Source organism: Sander vitreus, chromosome 5 (genome assembly GCF_031162955.1).
Source record: "Sander vitreus isolate 19-12246 chromosome 5, sanVit1, whole genome shotgun sequence".
Taxonomy (NCBI): Eukaryota; Metazoa; Chordata; class Actinopteri; order Perciformes; family Percidae; genus Sander; species Sander vitreus.
In genome coordinates, this window is record NC_135859.1 from 37,227,154 (window position 1) to 37,238,002 (window position 10,849).

Here is a 10,849-nt window from a genome sequence, read left to right on the forward strand (position 1 = left end):
CTGGGCGTGCTGGTCTTACAGGGAGGTGTGTTCAGGTGCATTCTGGGGCGTATTGCTATCTTGAGGCAGTGGGAAGTGATGGCACCATTGACCAACAAAAACCTGGTCTAAAGTCAATAACGCAGCATTTCATTGTTATTTTAACAGAGCATTAGTAAAATGCTCCTAGGCTCGTGCACAGCACGTGCACACTATGCTTGTTACACACACAGGGACGCACAGCAGCACACACACACACACACACACACACGCACACAGGGACGCACAGCAGCACACACACACACACACATGCAGAAGATTACAAATACAAATATTACGGTGCAGATCCTCCATCATAACAGCAATGCTCCAAGGTCCAAACGCGCCTGGCTTTTAAAGGGAATGGGAGATGATCTCTGATTGGTTGATTGCATGTTACGCCCAGAACACACCTCTGATTAATGAAGACACTAAGAACAACCCTTTTGAACCATGACCCCGGCACACGGACCCTTTTTATCAGCCGTCAAACTAGCAAAAGTGGATTTGGACGCCCTAAACGCACCTGCACCAGGCTCTTCACGCCGTGCTCTTAGATTGGTAAAATAGGGCCGTGTGTCTAAAAGTATTGACCGTGTTTCACACCAAACATGGAAACAAAATGACGTCTCTGTGTTGCAGGTACAGACCCGGCCACTGACCTGCGTGGCACCGGTTTCCTGGGACTGATGCACACGCTGTACTTTGTGATGGACCCGGAGACTCTGCCCCTGGCTCGAGACATCTACAAGTTATCACAGCACCCCACACAGGTATCAGCTGTTTAAAGTAGGGATGCACCAAATCCAGATTTTTGGGGTTCGGCCAAATCCTGAATCCCCTGGTTGAGATTCTGCTGAGTCCTCGTCCCGTCCTCAGTCCATGAACACAGTCAACACATTAATGAAGTAAACAGTGACTGTCCTTCCTTTGCCGTACCTGAAGTTGCTGCATTCTGGCTGCTGTCTGTAGATTCCTTCATGCTCAGCTCGTATTCTTCCAGATGTTTCAGACCAGATGTTGTAACAGCGGTGATGTTGTGTATTGTTTAGGGTCCTCGCCACCACCAGACTAATCAGCATTGCAGATTGAACATGTAGCTGGACTTGAATGGCCTTCTTTTGACTGAAAGTACTGCCAAACAACACTTTTTCTGCTCACCAGTTCCATTTCCACTTCCTCTCAGCCTGCTGCATTGAAGCTCCACCTACGTAAACACCTTCCTGTAATCAACGGCGCCGTCATCACGTCGACCAGCGTAGCGCGGAGTGCAAGCGTAGGGTTCAGCAGGAACCCAACCCCGTCAAAAAGCCCAATATTCAGCCCAATCAGAAGCCCAATCCTGGATTCGGTGCATCCCATGACAGTACATGCAGACAATGCAAGCATCAAAACAAACTAAATGACTTTCCTAAGAGCTAATGATTGTAGTCTTCTGTATTGGACTTCTTTGGTCTTTAAGCTTTTTGAGTATTATTCATCAATTATCTGTTCTAGCTTTTCCAACTTTTTAGACACAGATATGTTGATAATAACGGTCCAAAATGATGTGAAATTGCATGTTTTAATTGATAAATGTCACATTTTCTTGATGGAAGAACCCCTAAACCTCCTTTCAAATATGTGCACCAATGTCTTGCAGAAACCTAGGTAAACACCGACTTGTACATGTCGGATGTGACGGGTGGTTTTTGTGGTATTTGTCCCGCCCCTCCTCCTCGTAATATGGCATAGGTGTGTTCTCCTGGTGTTAAAGGCTGCATTACAGTAAAGTGATGTCATTGTCTGAACTAACTAGACTGTTGTAGCTGTTCTATTATTTACCTTTACACACTTAGTCATTATATCCACATTACTGATGATTATTTATCATCTCATTGTGTAAATATTTTGTGAAAGCACCAATAATCAACACTATAATATCGTTGAGGTACCGATATCGAGATATTTGGTCAAAAATATCGTGATATTTGATTTTCTCCATATGGCCAATCTCCAATGTATTTCAGTGGGAAGCATCTTTCGTGATCACAGCACGATTCTTTCTGCCAGTCGAACGGGACGGTTGGGTTTAGGAAAAGAAGAACGGGACTCAGGACAAGAACGGGACGGTTGGGTTTAGGATGGGACGTGTCGATGAACACTTTCCTGAAAACTGACAGCTGTGCACGATGTTACTTCTGGTTGAAATGTCCGTTTATGAAAATAGCCGGCCACGTGTAAACGTAGCATCAGGCCCTTGTAGCCTCTGTGTGACCTACATATCTTTGTGTATTGTCTCTGCTTCAGAACTTTCCATTCAGTGTGATGTCCATCAACATGACGCGCATCGCTCTGCAGGTGCTCCGAGAGGAAGCCTTGTCCAAGTGAGTCCCTGTCCTCAGTCTGAGGCTACATTTACATTTACATTGATAGTCGTTCCCCCTGCTCTGGTGTTTCCCCCTCTCATTCCCCCTGCTCTGGTGTTCCTCCTCTCATTCCCCCTGCTCTGGTGTTCCCCCCTCTCATTCCCCCTGCTCTGGTGTTTCCCCCCTCTCATTCCCCCTGCTCTGGTGTTCCTCCTCTCATTCCCCCTGCTCTGGTGTTTCCCCCTCTCATTCCCCCTGCTCTGGTGTTTCCCCCTCTCATTCCCCCTGCTCTGGTGTGTCCCCCCTCTCATTCCCCCTGCTCTGGTGTTTCCCCCTCTCATTCCCCCTGCTCTGGTGTTCCTCCTCTCATTCCCCCTGCTCTGGTGTTTCCCCCTCTCATTCCCCCTGCTCTGGTGTTCCCCCCTCTCGTTCCCCCTGCTCTGGTGTTCCCCCCTCTCATTCCCCCTGCTCTGGTGTGTCCGAGCCCCTAAAGCAGAGACATTAGGGAACACTTCTGACCCCTTTTGATTCTGAATCTGCAGGGTTGTGTTTCAAACGGAGACCTTTGGCCACACCGACGTTTCTCCTCCTGATTGGGTCTCATCGGTCACGACGTCTCGTTCTCTGAGACTTAAAGCTACTAACGTTACCATGGCAACTACCAGCAGTGAGCGGAGTCTCCACGCTGCCTCCTGCTTATGTCCACTATACCAGAATGATGATGAGATATGAGGTTTGGGCGTGTTAGTTTAAACAGAGATTAGTTCTTCTACTTGGTGCACCGAGATCACTTTGGGCTCAAAAGTCAAACCCTCAAAAAACCAAAACGTAGCGCTGGAGATGGAGCCTTAGTGTTAATATGTGTGTGTCTCTCTGTGTGTGTTTTTGTTTACACATGCTCTGTCTTCTGTCTCTCCAGGGAGTGCAACCGTCGTCAGCAGGTGGTCGGTGTCCTGAATGAGTTCTACGTTGCCACGTACCTGCACCTGTACCAGCTGTGGAAGACCCAACAGAAGACCATCGTTGACTCGGGCTTTGTGCTAAAAGGTATAGGGCTCCTATCGGCGCCCGGCGCAGCCCAAAGCCCGACGCAAGTGTCTTTGCTAGGTTAAGACCGACGCAGTTGTCAGTTTCCTGTCCAGCGCCCACGTCGTTTAAATAACAAATGCACCTGACCCCATCTGTGGCCCATGCTGGTCTTACAGGGAGGTGTGTTCAGGTGCATTCTGGGCGTGCTGGTCTTACAGGGAGGTGTGTTCAGGTGCATTCTGGGCGTGCTAGTCTTACAGGGAGGTGTGTTCAGGTGCATTCTGGGCGTATTGCTATCTTGAGGCAGTGGGAAGTGATGGCACCATTGACCAACAAAAACCTGGTCTAAAGTCAATAACGCAGCATTTCATTGTTATTTTAACAGAGCATTAGTAAAATGCTCCTAGGCTCGTGCACAGCACGTGCACACTATGCTTGTTACACACACAGGGACGCACAGCAGCACACACACACACACACACACACACACACACACACAGGACGCACAGCAACACACACACATGCAGAAGATTACAAATACAAATATTACGGTGCAGATCCTCCATCATAACAGCAATGCTCCAAGGTCCAAACGCGCCTGGCTTTTAAAGGGAATGGGAGATGATCTCTGATTGGTTGGAAATATGTAATGAAAAGAAGGACGACGGGTTCACGAGTCCAGGGTCTCTTTTGTTCCCGGCAGAAAGTCCCACAGCTTCTGTGTTTTCTAACCTTTCAGAAGTGGAGCTGTTTGCCAAAAAGAACCCCAAGCAGATGCTGCGCCGACTCGAGGTCTTCCTGAAAGAGAGGCGGGCCGGCGGGATCCCCCGCGGGACGTCACCGGACCCTCAGGCCCAGCAGGCGTCTCCCAGCCTGGGGGGCCGTGCTGGGACGGGGCTGGGCAGCACGGGGAAGGAGATGCACTTCACAGGAGTGTGTGATCTGCCGCCAGACATGGAGGGAGAGGCCAGATTCATCTAAGCTAGACTCTGACTGAGTGAGTGAGTTTCTGTGTATGCGTATGTGTGTCTTTATGTATGTGTGTGTGTGTTTGTGTGTGTGTGTGTATGTATGTATGTGTGTGTGTGTGTGTGCGCGAGCCTTTTAATCTCAGAGAGCTAGATCCCCCACCGTCCCTGCTACCTGAACCTATTCAAACACTTCCACTGACGCCAGGGGGGGGGCTGCACTTTGATCCCATTAAGCTTTCAGAGTTATATTTGTTTTTTGTTGTTGTTGGTTTTTTTTTATGTATTTTGTGTTTCAGAACAGAGAACACAGAGCAGTCAGATATGAAGAGCTGACGCAGGTCAGAAAGTGATTGTTTGCACTTTTCTGTCGTTTTTAGGAGCCACGTTGATAGCTGCCAAACTCTACCTGCCTAAAATCAAGACGTAGTCAGTCAGGGATAGCGTCGCAGAGGGGGGGGAGCGTAACGCAGCCAAATTGTTCAACACTTTCTGGTTAATAAAGAGAGAAATGAAGCAGTTTCAACATGCAAACAGACGCCGGTTTTCTGGAGTGAAGAGCAAAAGAAAGCGACTACGTTTACATGCACATAATATTCAGTTGTTTACTCTTATTCTGAAAAAGACGATATTCAGAGTAAGCTGATTCCACGGCTAATGAAAGGGAAAATTCCTTTTCTGTTTTAGGGCTCTGACACACCAACCCGACAGCCGGCCGTCAGGAGGAAAGGCAGTCGGACTGATCAGGCTCCCTGAGGTCCAAAAAGTGCCTCAGAACACACCGAAGAGACGCCGACTTAAGCGTACGTTCTGTGCGTGCGCGAGACGTAATACGCCTCCATAACAGCAGGCGGCGCTAATCTGTTTAAAAAAATTTCGGCAGATTTTGAGAGGCCTTCGTCGCGCTCATCCCGCTTGTTATTTCCAGTATGTGTTTTAACATAAGACCACTGATCAAGGGTTAGCACTCCACCAATCAGATGGGTCATTGAGTCCGACTGCCCAAATGGCCGAATCAACATGTCAAATCGGCCCAGATTAAAGCCGACGGCGGCTCCTCCGGACGACGGGACGGAGCACAGCGAACAGACTCCAGTCACCGACCTCGCCAGACGATTATCGGGTCGGTGTGTCAGGGCCTTTGACCCCAGTCGACGCCCATGCACAGTTGTGTTATGTTTTACAGTGGGCACTTGTTCACTGAGAAGGTAAAACCTTGTTTATGCTGCATTCGGCTGAACTTTCAATTCCCTTTTTGTATCGCTCACAAAGCTCTTCATTCTGTGGCTTTCTCGCTCTCAAAACAGCCCAATTAACAAGTAAAAAGTTGATCTTGTACCAGGTACTGTCTCCTAGATTTAGACTTAGGTTTTGGCCAACAATGCCCGAATATTTCACCCTGCCTTTAAGGCCTAGAAAAAGAAAAGAAAAAAGATTAGTTCTTCTACTGGAGACAAAAACAGCACGGAGATCACTTTAGGCTCAAAACTCAAACGCTTAAAAACCAAAACGTAGCGGGGGAGATGGAGCCTGAAGGCGCTTTCACACCTGCCTCAACAGTACATCTTACTACATAGGTCTGAGCTGATGTCTCCTGTAGTCAGGTGTGTCCAGCAGTCTGAGCTGATGTCTCCTGTAGTCAGGTGTGTTCAGCAGTCTGAGCTGATGTCTCCTGTAGTCAGGTGTGTTCAGCAGTCTGAGCTGATGTCTCCTGTAGTCAGGTGTGTTCAGCAGTCTGAGCTGATGTCTCCTGTAGTCAGGTGTGTCCAGCAGTCTGCGATGCAGCAGAGCAGCAAACTGTAGCAGCTTGCAGTGTTCCTATCAGAGAAATAGACAGCGGTCAAGCTCGCCGTCCGTCACTCGCATCTCTGTGGTCAAACCAGCTGCTGCTAAAATTGGGGACAGACACTGGCAGAGCAAAGTCACGGTGACCAGAGCGTTTTCATTTTTTGTTTATTGTACAGGAAAAATTTAAAAGTAACAAAAAGTTACAATATATAAACGGGCCTGACTCAGTTTAAAAAACTGGTTTGCAGCAGGTTCCTGTTCTGCAGAAACATTGAACATAGTTACGGCACATGAGGACGGAGACATTTGTACAGGACATTAGCACGGGCTAGACAGATGCAGGCAACTGTACAAACAAGACTTGGACAATACATGAACAATCAATGTGTGCAAGTGTAACTGTTGAGAAGGAACAGTTTGTATGCCTTTTTGAGATATGTAATGGATGATAGTGCTCTGATGTGATGGGGAATGGTGTATGTATGAAGAAAGGATTTCTAACCATAGTTGTTTTTATAGGGGGGGGGGGACTGGAATGAATGAATGAGAGCAGACGTAGTAACGTGTCTCGCGAAACAACGTCTGCTCATTTAAATAAAATGAGCTGGTTTGACCACAGAGATGCAAGAAACATGCACTAGTCCAGAACACAGGACCTTCTTCCTGTATTTACTTTCTTGCTCCCGCCCCCCCAGACACATCCGACCAATAAGAGGAGTGGACGTTCTTGCGTGATTTGTAAAGACGCATTTTGGTACGCTTGGGTTTTTCCAGGTGTGAAACCGCTCCGAGTTTACGAACTCACCAAGTGATTCGGACCAAACCAAACCAACTACAGGTGTGAAAACGTAGCGCTGGAGATGTAGCCCGAGTGTGCATGTAAACGGACTCACTACTCTTCTCAAGTATCTCCCAACAGGTGGACTTTGAAAGCAGCTTTGACGGTCTTGTCTTTCAGAGCGTGAATCAAATATACGTCATGTCAAAGATGTGAAAGACCCAACGCTCGGTACCAGATGTGTCGCAGGGATAACGCCAGCTGTTGGTGTCATCAGGGGGTCGGACAGACAATAGATCCAGAGAATATATTTTAAATAATTTATAAAATAAACTATTTTATTCCTTTTCTGAAGGGACAGCTGTCGTAACTTTACAGTTTTATTTATATATATATATATATATATATAAATATATATATAAATATGAAAAAAAAAGCTGCAACTCGCGATTATTTTCATAATTGATTAATTGTTTGGTTTATAAAATGGTCAAAAAATGTCCATCACACTTTCAAAAAGTCCAAGCTGATGTCTTTAAATGTCTTGTTTTGTCAGTCCGAAGCCCAAAGATATTCAGTTTAATATCTAAAAACAGAAAACAGCGGGACACCTCCATATTTTAGAGGCAAAAAAACCGGCATTTTCTGTTATTTTATGCACGAAAAAAATTACTTAAACAATTAATCTGTTATCAAAACAGTTGGCTTTTACTTTTCTGTCGACGGATAAGTCGACTGATCGTTGCAGCCGCGGTATGAAAGCACGTCAGAGCTTTGTTATTAAACTCATGGCTGAATTCTCAATATGTGGCGTTAAAAGCCCAGGAGACACTTTACGTAACGGAGTCCGTGTTCGGCTCAGGCTCTCTCTACATTCCGTTATAAAGCATGTGATTGTAATTTCTTTTTACCTGATAAAGTGTGTGTGTGTGTGTGTGTGTGTGTGTGCGTGTGCATGTGTGTGAGCGAGCGAGCTGATATTGATGAAGGTACAGTATGCAATCCCAGCTCTCAGTCAATGATAATCAAAACGATAGTGCTGCGTGGCGATGGAAATCGTTCCTAACTTCAGGGTTTGTTTGTGTGTGTGCGTGCGTGTGCTACTATATTCGTGGGGTCCAAAAACCGGGGAATACGGTATACTTGTGGGGTCTGCACAGCTTTGTGGGGCCCAAAATGCTGGACCCCACAAGGTTAAAGGGCTGTTTGAGGGTTAAGACTTGGTTTTAGGATTAGGGTCAGAATGAGGTTCTGGTTAGGGTGAGGGTAAGGGTTAAGGTTAGGCATTTAGTGGTGATGGTTAAGGTTAGGGTAAGGGGCTAGGGAATGCATTACGTCAATGACGGGTCCCCACAAAGATGAAACAAACTTGTGTGAGAATGTGTTCGTGTAGAGAGGCGAAGTCCCGCCCCTTCCTGTGTCCATTATTTCAGAATAAATGAGTTATTGTGTTAGTATAAGACTGTGAAAATACGTCGTTATAAAGACTTGTTATCTGAATTGTGATTGCTGTGCAGACACAAACATTTACAATGAATATGGTTAAAAAATGGTTTCATCAGCAACTTTATTTCAGTAAAAATGTGTCCGGTAGTGAACGGGGAGAGACAGATAATGTTTAGACCCCCGTTTCTCAGTTTGTCGTAGTACCACTTAGTTTTGTGTGAAACCGATCAGTATATTACATCTACACAATATACACAATAGACGCCATCTTGCTCGCGGCAAAAAACGTAGAAAAATATAACAAGAACGTCAAAAAGTTACAAAAATGTCAGAGAAAGCGACAAAAACGTAGAAAAAAGTATTTCACATTTTTTCTGAAATATAGTCACTCGGTAGACACAGGAAGGGGCGGGACTTAGACTCTTATTGGTGTGTGTGTGTGTGTGTGTGTGTGTGTGTGTCTATACGTGCTTGCGTGCGCGTGTGTGTGTGTGTGCATGCGCGTCTGTGTGTGTGTGTGTGTGTGTGTGTGTGTGTGTGTGTGTGTGTGTGTGTGTGCATGTCGTATGTGTGACGCGTGTGTGTGTGTGTGTCACGTGCTTGCGTGCGTGTGTGCGCGTGTGTGTGTGCATGCGCGTGTGTGTGTGCATGCGCGTCTCTGTGTGTGTGTGTGTGTGTGTGTGTGTGTGTGTGCATGCGCGTGTGTGTGTGCGTGTGTGTGCATCGTATGACAGCAACTTACTACAGATGGGGTGCTTTCCTCTGCGCACAATAAGCCAGCTTTTACTAAGTACTCGATCCACCGAGCTCCGAAAAAGACGGTACTTTATTCATTTTAAAAAGGGTACATCACATTTCTGAGGATAAGATTTATCCCGAAACAAAAGAACACGTGTTCTCAGACCTTGTCTCAGCGGCTGTGTGGATGGGTAAAGCTGGTTCCTTCTTTGTGCTAACGTGAAAGCGTCTCCCATCGTCGTAGTCTCAATCTGTAGCATGTTCAGGTAGCACTAGTACTGTAGCATCCTATAGCATCCTCCTCTGCGTAAAGCTTGTTGATGTCACGTCTCAGTTCCGGTTCGTAGTGTCAGAGAGTGAGCAAACTGTTCCTACTACAGCACATTTATTCTGCATCAAGCCTCCGTCAGCAGACACACATTCAGGTTGGCGCGGCGTCTGTTTTTGGAGACACGTCGGACATTTAAAGCCCAGTTCAGAACAAAGATTCACCCGACACGAGTTGAAACTTTACAGCTACTCGCTACTCGCTAATCGCAAGTCTGCAGCGACAGAAACGTTGGAAATAGCGACAAGAAAGTCATTTTTAATGTTTTTTTTCCGTTGATATATATATACTGTAATAAGGGTGTCACGGATTTGCAAAATCTAAAAAATCTATCTAATTAAAAAGCAGGAACTGTGATCCCCCCCCCCCGTGTTTCTTTCTCGCTCCACCCCCGCCTAAAAAACAACAGCAACAGACACGGCATAGCCTAGCGGCTGGTAGCATGCAGCTAAAGACACGCGCTGTGTCTCAAATCACGCACTTTACTGTACTCACACTTTGCTATTTTGAGTGCAAAGAGGGCAACATGTTGAGCGTGGATCGCGGGTCACTCCTCGCACTCAACGGTTATCTTTGCTACGGAGCGGAAGCTACAAGACCACTACCGTGTTTTTAAACTTGTGAACGTAGCGGGCGAAGAAGCTGCAGCGGTTATATGCGTGCTCCAAGGGGCGTTCATGTGCACCTCGTTAAACTGAGAAACCAAAACCTCCCATTCTGCCATCTAGCGTCTCTCTTTGTGGCGGTGCTGTCCCTGCGTAGCTTTGGGAGAATCATTACACCTCTAATTTAAAACATAAAGTAAACAATAAACAACACAGATCAGTTTTTAGTTGGACTGTCGAGGGAACACGTTGAATTACTTTATTTAAAAACCTACTTGAGTTGAAACCAGAGGAAACTATTTTCATGAGCAGACACAAACGGTTTCAGTTTAAGGGTTAGTTAGGTTTCTGTTTGGGGATGTGTTAACATTCTGAGTTTTACTTTATCCCTCCTGCAACTTTGTGTTTTTCTGGGTCGAAATAACACATTTTTCTCAATGTTTTTGTCCATTTTATTCCAATTTTTTAGTCACTTTTTTGGCTTTTTTTGTATTATGTTTTTGTCATTTTTTTAACAAGTTTTTTGTCGGTTTTTCCGATGTTTATTTTTAAATTTGACCCGTTTTTTAAAGTTTTTTTATATTAGAAATATGGGTTTGTTTCAACCAGATTGCCCCAAAATGAACTGGATGCATGGATGAACGTTGTAAGGGACCCATGCATCGCTCTTCACAGGTAAAATAAATGATCACTTTCACTGAATTTTGGGAGTTTTATTCAGTTTTATGGCATTTAAAAAACATTTTTTTTAAATGGTTTCAAAACAGAATCCTGACTAAACTTTGACATAAACCTGTGATCTC

The 10,849-nt window shown here is 45.7% G+C and overlaps 1 protein-coding gene across 1 annotated transcript in view; it reads left to right on the forward strand.

Annotated features, from left to right (window-relative positions):
• Positions 1-7,308, forward strand: part of elmod3 (ELMO/CED-12 domain containing 3) — a 19,441-nt gene extending 12,133 nt beyond the window's left edge. Inside the window, exons 10-13 of the mRNA XM_078251692.1 lie at positions 661-791; positions 2,308-2,384; positions 3,286-3,413; positions 4,135-7,308. Of these exons, the coding sequence (XP_078107818.1) occupies positions 661-791; positions 2,308-2,384; positions 3,286-3,413; positions 4,135-4,376 (578 nt within the window). The 3' untranslated portion in view covers positions 4,377-7,308. The remainder of the gene's footprint in view (positions 1-660; positions 792-2,307; positions 2,385-3,285; positions 3,414-4,134) is intronic.
• Positions 7,309-10,849: the final 3,541 nt, after the last annotated feature.